Source organism: Mus caroli, unplaced genomic scaffold (genome assembly GCF_978045245.1).
Source record: "Mus caroli unplaced genomic scaffold, Mus_caroli_1 scaffold_2, whole genome shotgun sequence".
Taxonomy (NCBI): Eukaryota; Metazoa; Chordata; class Mammalia; order Rodentia; family Muridae; genus Mus; species Mus caroli.
Genome location: NW_028227257.1, coordinates 47,648,129 through 47,660,888, shown reverse-complemented (window position 1 = coordinate 47,660,888; position 12,760 = coordinate 47,648,129). Strand labels below are relative to the sequence as shown.

Sequence of the window (12,760 nt, the reverse complement as noted above, 5' to 3'; positions counted from 1 at the left end):
CCCCAGCATGACCGAGCTACGGCAGAGGGCTGTCCGCGAGGACGCACCTCCGGAGGACAAGGTAGAGGCATCGTTGAGTGCGGAGGGGCGCGTCGGCAGCTTCGCCCTCTGACCTTTGTCGCGGCCCTGGGTACCAGGCCTGGGTTGCTCAGAGGGTCGGCGGGTGTCTTTTGCTTGTGGGGACAGCGGTCTGCGGGCGCGGGGAGTAGCGCGTGAGCTCTGGAGGGTCTTCGCCTCCCCTAGGCCTTCCCGATGTGGACGCTGGACACCCCACAGACCTTGCTTGGGGCCCGGAGAGTGCGATGTAGGCTCACCGCTTGCTTTACAAATATTGCTGTTAATTGGGGAATGGGGGAGGACTCAGGCTATAGCATTTGTCTCCTGGGAGATTAAAACCTTCTTTTGAACTTGATTAAAACATTAAATCTGTTGGTTCTATCAGAGAGACGTCTTGATTCACGCGGTGAGAGGGCCGGTTAGTGAGCAGGTGTGTGCTCCCAATGGTGGGTTGTTTACTGCGCCAAGTGTGGGCATTGATGGGGTAAAGGAGGAAGGTGAGGAGGAGGCCATTTTGGCAGGGACACAGCCAATGTGGGGGCGCTCCTTTGGTTGAAAGTGCGAGGTTTGTGTGAAGTTGAGAAAGGTGGAGGGTGGTTGTTTTACTGTGGACATTGAATGACGGACAGTATTTGTGGTTCGGATCAGTGAGTGATGTGTAGAACCGGCTGAGGTAGCCTGGACCAGAATGATGGAGACTGGTTAAGCCAGGGATTGTCAGCTTGTGACCTGCAGAAGCTTTCGTAGGCCTGCATGCTGATACGGAAATAAGGGTTCCGTTGAAGGTCTGTTTCTAGCCTGTCTTCAATAAAGGAGGGTATGCCGCGTTTCCCCTGATTAATAGTTGACAGAGTTTAGTATCTTTGTTTGCTTGTTCGAGACTGGGTTTCTCTTTGTAGCCCTGGCTGTCCTGGAACTTGATCTGTAGGATCCCAGAGATCCTTCTGAGTGCTGGGACTAAAGGCACCCCCACCCCCAATGCTACATCAAGCCTAAGCACCCACGTTTGACGTCAGAACTTTTGTCTTAGATAGACTCTCTCGAGGAAGCCCTGCTAGCTAGTTTGGACCCCCTCCACCTCTGCCTACCCTGTGCTGTATAAAGGCACTAGGCCCCTAGCCAGCTTGTACCTTTTTACTGTGTTTGAATTGGTTAGAACATCAGGAAGGAAACAAGCATAAGCCTTAGGGTCAGTATGCCAACAGTAATTTTACTAGGAAGAATAGTTCAGATGAAAGATAAAGGGTTTAAACAACTCTGTTACAATTGTAGACAGTGGGTCATCAGAGGAGAACTCTCTTCCTTTGGAGAAAGTTTAGGGCTGAGGTCCAGATTTGAGGAGTACCTTGCAAAGACAATACTTAGAAATCGCTAATCTTCCCTGAGTATAGTGGATTGGCCCTGAAGAAAACTGTGTTCTGAATATTCTTTGGTGGGTTTGAATGCCACCTTGTCTAATTAAGGGTGACTTCAAGGTGTGAGAAGTGGGAGAAGAAAGAAGGTCTAGCTGGGTCCCAGGAGGTCATGCCTGAGGTCCCAGCAGAGGCAGTGGCAGGTAGATCTCTGAATCCTCTAAACCTAGCCTGGTCTACAGAGCAAGTTCCAGGACAGCCAGGGCTATATAGAGAAACCCAATCTCGAAAACAAAACCAACCAACCAGTGGAAGTCTGATAGCTGTTGGAATACATCTATACACACGCACATGCACAGGTATTTACTTAAAAGTTAACTATAATAATTAGACAAGACAAAACAACTGTGATATTAGTAGGGGCGAGGCAGCTTTTACTCTCCCCACCCAGCTCTTTGGCTCCATTCCCCAAACGTAAAGTGTCAGTTGACTCTTAACATTCACTTCCATATTTTAGGTTGAGGAGCTGTCCAGCCTTAGTAATTACAAGTGCATTTAAACCACATGTACAGTGAAAGAACCTTGTGGTTGGTTGTGAGGTCTGCTAGGCGAATGCTCCCTAAAACATAACAGTTACGCATTCTGCTTAAAAGATTGTTGTAGGCAATCGGCCCACGCAGAGTAGCGATTACTTACTGTTTCTGAATTGTCGTGCATAGGATTTTTAATAGCATAAATACAAATATTAAAAAATAAATAATTTATTTTAATAAATGAAAAAAATTAAAAGTGATTTAAAAATGTTAAAAAATGTGCTTAGGAAACAGTGAAATGCCTTATTTTCTTTTGATGAATATATGTAGCAAAAATTTTAAAATCTTAATTCTTTTTTTTTTCCTCTTGTTTTTTTGAGACAGGGTTTCTCTGTGTAGCCCTGGCTGTCCTGGAACTCACTTTGTAGACCAGGCTGGCCTTGAACTCAGAAATCCACCTGCCTCTGCCTCCCGAGTGCTGGATTAAAGGCGTGCGTCACCACGTCCGGCTATAAAATCTTTATTCTTTAGAAAGAGGTTTGCTGTTATGTATATTTGCATGTGTGTATGCATGTGTGTATGCATGTGTGTATGCATGCCCTCGGAGGCCAGGAAAGGGCAGTGGATCTGCTGGAGCTCCTCTTTTGTGTGCTTGTGAGCTGCCTGATATGCATACTGGGAACTGACCTTATGTGCAAGAGCAGCAAGCCCTCTCAGCTGTGGACCCAGCAGCTCACCACCCAATTCTTATGTATTGTTTAATAAGCTGGAGGAAGACTTACCGCCACAATTCTGATTTGCTAATACTGTGGTGTCATAATCCAAGGGCTTAGAGGTAAGGAAGCATAGATGTCTTTTAGAGAAATGAATTGTGAAATTTGAACTCGGTTATTTCATAGTACAAGAATCCAAAAAAATTTTTTTTCTTTTTTTCTTTTTAAAGATTTATTTATTTATTATATGTAAGTACACTGTAGCTGTCTTCAGACACACCAGAAGAGGGCACAGATCTCATTACAGATGGTTTGAGCCACCATGTGTTTGCTGGGATTTGAACTCAGGAAGAGCAGTCAGTTCTCTTAGCCACTGAGCCATCTCTCCAGGGCCCTGAAGAACAATTTTTAAGGCAATTCTTCAAAGAACAATTTTGAAAGGTTCCTCAAAATGTTATTATAGTTGGTAAAATGTGTTTGCAAATCTGAGTTGTTAATAGACAATCACCACTATCAAAATAATCTGAAGAATGTGTTTGTAAAAGGTCAGGAGGTATTTTGTTATATTTAGCATCTAGAATGGAATTCTCAAAGCTAGTTGCTAATAAAGGAAATGTTCTCTGGGATCTAGAGTCCCAAAGCAGTTGACAAACTAAGACCTTTGGAAGTTAAGCTTTAGGGCAGGACACTGCTGCCTGACCATGTTTTCTCAGCACAGCCCAGGAAGCTAAAGGATGAAACCTGGACCAAAACACTAAAAACAATCAGACTGGCATTTCAGGAGACTTTTTGTTAGGGACTTAAATGGAAGGTTCTGGATTTTCTGCTGTACTTAGATGCTGATATGGTTTGAAAACATAGCATTAGTTGTTTAAGGGGTTCTATTCTAGATGGATGAAGTTAGTATCAATAGGCAGGCAGCAGGTTGTTTGCTATTTATTAGCAGGGTCATGTTATGTGTTCTAGGCTGTTCTCAGAGTTGCTATTTAGCTCATGCTGGTCTTGAATTGGAAATCCTCCTGTCTCTGTCTTCCCAGGCTTGGTATTAAAGGTATATGCCCACATGGCTAGAAAGGAGAATTCACATTTTAATTGCAGATAAATCCGAGTGTCTGTGAAATCAGCCTATCACTAGGCTCTGCCATGTTACCAGTGGTGTAAGTCAGTTGTCAAACCCTAAATCCTAAGTGGGAAAATTGAATGTGCTTCATGGATTAGTGTGTGTACAGGATGTGCACTAAGACAGAGCATGGCTGTTGTAAGAACATGTTAGCACTGTTGCTGCTGCTGGTTAAAACAGATTTTAATAAAATTTAAATTAATTTTTTTTGTATGTGTTGGTGTAGTGGTGTTTGTTACTTTGTGGGAGTCTTCTTTTTTCCACCCTTTCCACCCTTTTCTTCCACCTCTGTAACACCCTAACACTAGTTAAGAGAGAAAAAAGGATGTATGTATGTATGTATGTATGTATATGTAGAACCTGTGTGCCTGGTGCCCATGGAGCCAGAAAAGAGCATTGGATCCTCTGGAACTGGAATTATTGATGGTTGTGAGCAGCTGTATGTGTGCTAGGGACTGAACCCAGGTCCCTTGCAAGAGCAAGTGCTGTTAACCACTGAAGAATTCCTCCAGCCCCGTGTATTATTTCTTTTTAAAAAGTTTTCACATAAGGAGTGACTTGAGAGTTGAAAAAGCAGAAAACCGTAACCACGGCTTGTAGACGTTATGTAGTGAAATGTGGAGAAAGGTAGGTTTGCCATATAGCCTAGCATTTTAGGGTACTTAACATTTTTTAAATGTTTGTTTATTTATTTATTTATTTATTTTTGGTTTTTCAAGACAGGGTTTCTCTGTGTAGCCCTGGCTGTCCTGGAACTCACTTTGTAGACCAGGCTGGCCTCAAACTCAGAAATCCACCTGCCTCTGCCTCCAGAGTGCTGGGATTAAAGGCGTGCGCCACCACGCCCGGCAAATGTTTATTTATTATTTGTTGTCCGAGGTGTGCATTGGCACATGCAGAGGTCAGAAGTTAACTTGCAGAGTGGCTGCTTTTTCTGCCTGTAAGACCCTGGAGTTTGCAATGAGCTTGGTGGTAAACACCTTTACCCATTGAGTCATCTTGCTGATATATGTTGGAGAAACAATATTTTATTTTAAAGACTCAGTTACTTCTCAATTTATGACTTCTTGAAATCCATTTTCCCCTAAAAAGTTAATTTTATTCAAAATGCTTTGCATTTGCATGCATTAGTATATGCCCTTTTTTAAACATTGTTTTTGTTTTTTTGTTTTTATTTATTTATTTATTTTTTAATTTTTAATATTTTTATTACATATTTTCCTCAGTTACATTTCCAATGCTATCCCAAAAGTCCCCCATAGCGCCCCCCCACTTCCCTACCCACCCATTCCCATTCTTTTGGCCCTGGCATTCCCCTATATTGGGGCATATAAAGTTTGCAAGTCCAATGGGCCTCTCTTTCCAGTGATGGCCGACTAGGCCATCTTTCGATACATATGCAGCTAGAGACAAGAGCTCCGGGGTTCTGGTTAGTACATCATGTTGTTCCAACAATAGGGTTGCAGATCCCTTTAGCTCCTTGGGTACTTTCTCTAGCTTCTCCATTGGGAGCCCTGTGATACATCCAATAGCTGACTGTGAATATCCACTCCTGTGTTTGCTAGGCCCCCGGCATCGTCTCACAAGAGACAGCTATATTTGGGTCCTTTCAGCAAAATCTTGCTAGTGTATGCAATGGTGTCAGCGTTTAGAAGCTGATTATGGGATGGATCCCTGGATACGGCAGTCTCTAAATGGTCCATCCTTTCATCACATTTGCATGCATTAGTATATGTCCTTTTTTAAACATTTTTTTTATTAGATATTTTCTTCATTTACATTTCAAATGCTCTCCTGAAAGTCCCCTATACCCTCCCCATGCCTTGCTCCACAACCCACCCACTCCCACTTCTTGGCCCTGGCGTTCCCCTGTACTGGGGCATATAAAGTTTGCAATACCAAGGGCCTCTCTTCCCGATGATGGCCGACTAGGCCATCTTCTGCTACATATGCAGGTAGAGGCACGAGCTCTGGGTGTGCTGGTTAGTTCATATTGTTGTTTATGACTTAATACCCTTTAAAAATGTTAGCTTGCTATCTTTGACTCGGGACTACAAGGGGTCTTACAGGTTGTTGCTTCCTGTAAGAGGTGCCACCATCTGCCAAGTTAAGTTTCTTGCCTAAGGTAACATAGTTAGGTGTAGGGCTTGGTAGTGTGAGTCATGTAAGTTTTTCCTCTCATGTTGCATAATGTCTTTAAGGATAGAATTAATGCATTAATTTAAAGTCGTTACAGGTACTTATATTGACATGTTTTGGTTTTATAATTAGATTTTATCTATCCTTATTTCTTGATTTTTTTTTTCTTTTCTTTCTTTTTTTTTTTTTTTTTTTTTTTGAAAAGACAGAGTTTCTTTGTATCCTGGAACTCAGTGTGTAGAGCAAGATGACCTTGAACTCACAGAGATCCTGGGCTCTCTTGAGGACTGGGATTAAGGGCGTGTACTTGAGGCTCAGTTTTCTTATGTAATTATGAATAAAAAGTTGCAAAAAAATATCTTAAGTGTAAGATGTAAAATGCAAGTGAGGTCTCAGTGTGTGTGGTGTGATTGGGGGAAGTTTTTTTTTTTTTTTTTTTTTTTAAGAGAAAGTAGATTAAATAATTCTCAATCATTGGTTCTCTGATTTATACATTTTGAAGTCCATCCCAGAGAGTAGCCACTAGGCCATCTGTGAGTGGATCTCCCTTTTGGGGCTTGGCCACCACAGAACTTCACTCAGGGCAGTGTGAGTGAGGTTACTAGAGGAAGTGCTGGCCAGGCATGACTAAGCAGCAGAGCTGTCTGTCCCAGCATCCGTCATCAGACTGACACCTCTCAGGACATACTCTGTTTCAGTCTGCTGTGCTCATTGCCTGTGGCTCTAGTATACATAGTGTCTCTGGTTGAGGCTGATGTCAGTATGTATAGGGTCAGATCTATAATTTTATCAGGGTTGTGAGCTCAGGCTCACATGCTGGGGGTGGGACCGGGGCCTTGTCCATGCTTGGCAGGTCATCTACCGCTCACCTATATCCAGCCTCTTTTGATTCCCAGTGAGCTGGGGCTGTTTTGTTTTGTTTGTTTTGTTTTTAAAGTTGTTTTAATTTTTTCGTGGGGTAGGAGGTCATACCTAGGCTCTAATGGTTTCTACTTCAGTCATTCTACACCCCTAACCCTTAAAACAAAAACCTAAAAATTAGTGTGTGTGTGAGTATGTGTGTGTGTATGAGTGTGTGTGTGAGAGTGTGTGTGTGAGAGAGAGTATGTGTGTGTATTTGTGTGTGTGTAGAGTGAGTGTGTGTGTGTGTGTGGGGGGGGTGTAGGTAAACATGCTATGCTGAGTGTGTGGAGGCTGTGTTCCTGGGTTTGAATTCAGGTCACCGTCTCCCAGCCAAGCCCTTGGTTTTTGGAGACAACGTCTCTCACGTAATTTAAGCTAGCCCTCAACTCTTGATCATTCTGCTTCTGCTTCTTAAGTGCTAAGATCATAGGCCTGTGTCACTGACCCTGGGAGAAACTCATTGAAAATGAATCTTGTGATTAATTTCACAGTTCAAATAATCATTCTTTAGATTGTTTGAAAGCGTCCGCCCAGTATTTCTGGTTTTCACAACTCTCCGTTCTTCTGAGGTTGTATATATAGGCTGATCGAACTCCTTCATATAGCTTGTTTATCTGCACTTGTCCTGTGACAGTTTCTGGTCCTTGAGTGGCCCAAGAGGCTGTGGGGTTAAAAAAGTACAGCTACTCACTCCTCCAGTTTGGGAAAGAGGCTTGGGCTCTTGACTATTAAGTGTGCCAGAGACTTGTTGAATGAATGCTGATTTGTTCCTGGCATTAAGCAGGGTTTCAGCTCTCCAAGGCCTGTTGTCTAGTAGCTGCTTGACTGGGGGAGTAGTGAGGCACCCCACCCCACTGCCCCATTAGCCACCTTCTCTGTGCCAGTCACTGATCTTTGACCTCATGTTTATCCAACAGTAGGGATGGCATTGGGCCCGCATGGCTGCCTGACCTCGGAAAGTTAAATTTTATCAAATTATTATAAGTGGCAGTGCTTGCTGGGTCAGGATTTGGAGGGAAGGGTGCAGTGGGAGGCTCCTTCCTCCTATCTCCCAGAGACACCCTTTCCATGGTGAGCTGATGAGCTCTGGGTACTGGTATCTGTGGGAAGGCTTGACCTGTCTTGCCCAGATCAGATGTCCTTTTGATTTGGTGCTGTGGAGCCATCTTTGCAATAGGGTCCCCATAGTGCCATCTTGGACTTTCCTCAAGACTTGGCAGAGAGTTTGAAAAGGTGTTAGTGGTACACACCTTTAACCCCAGCACTTGGGAGGCAGAGGCAGGTGAATCTCTGTGACTTAGAGTCCAGCCTGGTCTACAGAGACCAGGACAGCCAGGGCTATGGAGAGAAACCTTGTCTTGAAAACAAACAAACAAACAAACAAACAGACTCACTCTTGGGACCTAGGATTTACCAGCTACACTTTGTTTTTGAGTCTCTGATATTGAAAGATGGCTGTCATGGACTCACCACTGCTACACTTTGTTTTTGAGTCTCTGATATTGAAAGATGGCTGTCATGGACTCACCACTGACTCTTCCTGCTGTGTCCTCCCATCTGTGTCCTGACTAGTCCTGTGTTTCAAAGGTTTGAACGCATTCCCCTGTCTTTTCCTAAGTGCAAGCTTGCTTGTCTTATACCTGAGTTTGCCATGTTTCTATGCTGACCCTGTTCCTATAGTTTCTTTTCCTCCTCAGCTAGAACCACAGCTCCTACAGTTACTTAGGCTTGAAATCTACTAGCCTTGGGCCCCAACGAATAAGCTTGCTGTCAAGTCTGACAGCCCGATCCCTGCATTCTACAAAAAGACAACCAACTATTGCATGTATGACTTCCAAACATGTAGCATGTGTATATGTGCGCATGTACTGGCTGGTTTTGTGTGTCAACTTGACACAGCTGGAGTTATCACAGAGAAAGGAGCTTCAGTTGAGGAAATGCCTCCATGAGCTCCAACTGTAAGGCATTTTCTCAATTAGTGATCAAGGGGGAAAGGCTCCTTGTGGGTGGGACCATCCCTGGGTTGGTAGTCTTGGGTTCTATAAGAGAGTAGGCTGAGCAAGCCAGTAAAGAACATCCCTCCATGGCCTCTGCATCAGCTCCTGCTCCCTGACCTGTCTGAGTTCCAGTCCTGACTTCCTTTGGTGATGAACAGCAGCATGGAAGTGTAAGCCGAATAAACCCTTTCCTCCCCAACTTGCTTTTTGGTCATGATGTTTGTGCAGGAATAGAAACCCTGACTAAGACAGCGCACATACGCGTGCACACACACACTAAATAAATGAATCTAAATTATTAAGAAGATATCTGTTAGTCTTGTAATTCCTTGCTCCTCTCTCTGCCCAGCCCAGGACTCAGGTTTATCTGCTTCCTAGCACATTTCATTTCCCAGAGTTCTGGACTTGATGCTTTCGCTCTTGGGAACTCCTCACATCGAGCCTCCTCTAGCTTCAGGATGGGCTCTCGGCACCTGCTGTTCTAGCCCATCTGTGCTTTGCGTCTTCTAGCACTTGTGAAGCTACTCTGTGAATTATGGAACAAAGTCATAGACTCCTTTCTGTCTTCTGTGGCGCCTCCTGCTGGATGCCTCTGTGTCATTGATCGTGGGTCTTAGTTCCAGCATTTAGAGCATCTTTTGTTTTCATCCTCTTCCACTTCCACACTCAGCTAACCCATAGAACTCTCCATAAAAGATGAGCTGCCTTGCCATTCACCACACATACACCTTAGTCCCGCCTGTAGAGAATCTGGCAGCACCATTTCCCAGCGTTTGGGGAGAATCTGTTATAAAGCATGGTCTTTGCTCTCGGGAGTCAATGTTACTGAGATTGGGAAGGTCAGTTGGTCTGCCCAGTCTGCGAGACACGAGCAGATGACTCTCCTTCTTGGACTGCCCGCCATCTTGCCTGGGTCCTGGGTTGCAGCTGCTACTACCACATCAAAACAGTGCACTAACCTGCTCCAGCCACCATGTTTTTTTTTTTTTTTGTTTGTTTTTTAGACTTAAAAACATTACTATTTTTATGTGTATGTGGCTGCATGAGTTTGTGTGCACCACATATGTGCAGGAGCTTGCAGAGGCCAGAAGGTGTTGGATCCCCAGGAACTGGAATTACAGGAGATGATGAGCTACCATATAGGTGCTAGGAACCAAAGTAACGTCTGCAAGAGCAGCCAGTACTCCTGGTTGCTTAGTTCATCTCCAGTGCCCCTCTCCCACAATTTTAAACGCTATAGGCTATTGTGTTTTGTGCTGTGCTTTAGTCTGTTAAATTCGTTAAGAATTAAAATTGTCTTAAATGTTTGGCTATTATAACTAGTGCTGTATAAGATAGCTCTAGTTTAAACAAACAAACAAACAAACATGCCACCAACAAAACACTAAACTCTTCCATTCTTGCATGATCTCCTTGGAAGATTGTTTTGTTTAGAACTGCTGAGCCAGTAAAGGGTGGCCATTGTTTAAGCCTTTGATACAAGGAGTGCATTTCCTTCTACAGGAAATTGGTAGCCTCCACAGTGTGTTTCTTGATTTTTTTTTTTTTTCAAGAGCTACTGTCTTATAGCGTGGCAGTGGCAGTGCAGACGTGGGGTTTGGCCTGCCTGCATTATTCTGTAGCCCTGTACTGATTGCCTTACTGTTCCCTCTGAGCAGCAGTGGGAATGATGTCCGGTGATGGTTTTGAGGCGTTGTCTTTCCTTCTCTGTACGAAGCATACTTCAGAGCAGGCTACCCTGTTTCCCCAGAGAAATGTTTACCTAACTCTGGGTATATATGCAAACAAAGTAGCTAAACAAATCAAACATTTAACTAAGTTCGGAAGTTTATGTTAGGGATGGGGACATCCTTCATAGCCATCAAATTGCTTGCTACATGAGCCGAGGAACTGAGTCTGATATGGAGAACCCATCCAAAAAAGCTGGATGTGGTGGCACAGCTTGTAATTTTGGAGGTGTGACAGCAGAGACAGATGACTCTCTGGGGCTTACTTAATGAGGTCCAGGCTAATGACAAGTCTGTCTCAAAAACACAGTGAATTGACTCCTGTGTTGACCTTTGCCCTTTACATAGATACACACACATACAAGCATCCACATTTAACCCATCCATGCATGCATGCATATACACATTCATTTTATTATCTTATTTTTTGTCTTTTTGAAACAGGGTTATTCTGTGTAGCCCTGGCTGTCCTGGAACTCGCTCTGTAGACCAGTCTGGTCTTGAACTCACAAGAGATTTGCCTCTTTCTGCCTCCTGAGTGCTGAGATTAAAAGCATGCACCACCATTGCTAATACAAATTGTATTTTTTAACATTTATTTATGTATGCCGTGGTATGTATGTGGTGATAGGATTACTTTCTGAAATTAGTTCTTCCTTTCCATCATGTGGGTTCCAGGGATCCAACTCAGGTTTTCAGGCTTGGAAGCAAACATCTTTACCCACCAAGTCATCTCCCTGACCCCAGGGGTTGCTAATCATAGAATTTTTGTTCATTGAACACAAAAGCTCAGTTGCATCTGAATAGGATGCTTTTATTTTTACACAGAATTAAACTTTTTAAAAAAGATTTATTTGTTTTATGTAAGTACACCACTGCTCTCTTAAGACACACCAGAAGAGGGTGTGGGATCCCATTACAGATGGTTGTGAGTCACCATATGGTTCCTGGGAATTGAACTAAGGTCCTCTGGAAGAGCAGTCACTGCTCTTAACCGCAGAGCCATCTTTCCAGGCCCCAAAATTAAATCTTAAAAATATTAATATCGGTAAGCCAGATGTGGTACACACACCTTTAATCTCAGCACTCAGGAGGCAGAGGCAGGCAGATCTCTGAATTTTACGCTTCCTGGTCTACATAGCAAGTTCCAGGACAGCTAAGGCTACACAAAGAATCCTTGTCTCATACTAACAAAAAGAAGCAGTGGCCACAGCAGCTACTGCTGGGTATCTTAGTCAGGTTTTTACGACAGTCAGCAAACACCACAACAGAGGAAGCAGCCTGTAGAGCAGAGGGTTCATTTCAGCGTCTAACTCTGTGGTCACACTTCATCACTGAGGGAAAAACAGGGCAGGAACCTGGAGGCAGGAACCTGGAGGCAGGAACCAGGAGGCAGGAACGGAGGCAGAGGCCATGAGAGAGTCCTTTCTTCTGGGCTTGCTTCTTAAGCACCTGGGAATACTAGCCCAGGAATGGCACTGTTTATAGTTGGTCTCTTCCACTTCAGTCATCAACCAAGAAAATGCACCACAGGCTTGCCCACAGGCCATTCTGATAGAGGCCTAAAATGACCCTAGATTGTGTCTGTCAAGTTGACATAAAACTAGCCACCATGCTTACCTTTAGAGTAACCAGATAGTTGATGAGGGAAAGTTTCTCTCAGAAAGCGGTAAAGGAGTCATAAAGTATTAAGGGACTGGGCAATGTAGACCAGTGGTCAGGCCCTAGATTCAATCTCTGTCACTACAAAAACAATAATGGAGCTGTTTCAGGCCGTTGAATTAATGGGATGAGATAGCAGTTGTGCTATCCCAGAGATACCAGATTCATTCCATAGCTTCTGCTAGAGGAGTCTTCTAGAAAAATCCCACTCGAAAGTTATCAGAATTTTCGATTGTAAAGGCTAATTGACAGGAAACTGAAAGGACAAAAGAATACACTAAAAACCACCACTGGACCAATAGCCTGGCTGCTTCTGTAAATAAGTGGCTCAGAGATGCTTCACTTCCCTGCTGAGACAGGGAGTGGGAAGGGAAGGCAGAGATAGGGAAGAAGGGAAAACTACTCAATACAGAAAGACTTGAAGGAGAGTAATGATTTCTGAACTTTACTGGATATCGAGCCCATCAGACTTATGAAGAAAAATAAATAAAATAACGGATATATTTAAATACTTTTTTATTTTTTTTATTTTTTATGTTTTGGCAAGAGATATGATC

At 43.6% G+C, this 12,760-nt stretch overlaps 1 protein-coding gene across 1 annotated transcript in view; it reads left to right on the top strand.

The window, feature by feature from the left end:
- Positions 1-12,760, top strand: part of Cds2 (CDP-diacylglycerol synthase 2) — a 50,252-nt gene that overhangs the window by 245 nt on the left and 37,247 nt on the right. Inside the window, exon 1 of the mRNA XM_021184988.3 lies at positions 1-61. This exon is cut by the window's left edge and continues 245 nt beyond it. Coding sequence (XP_021040647.1) covers positions 8-61 — 54 coding nt within the window. The 5' untranslated portion in view covers positions 1-7. The remainder of the gene's footprint in view (positions 62-12,760) is intronic.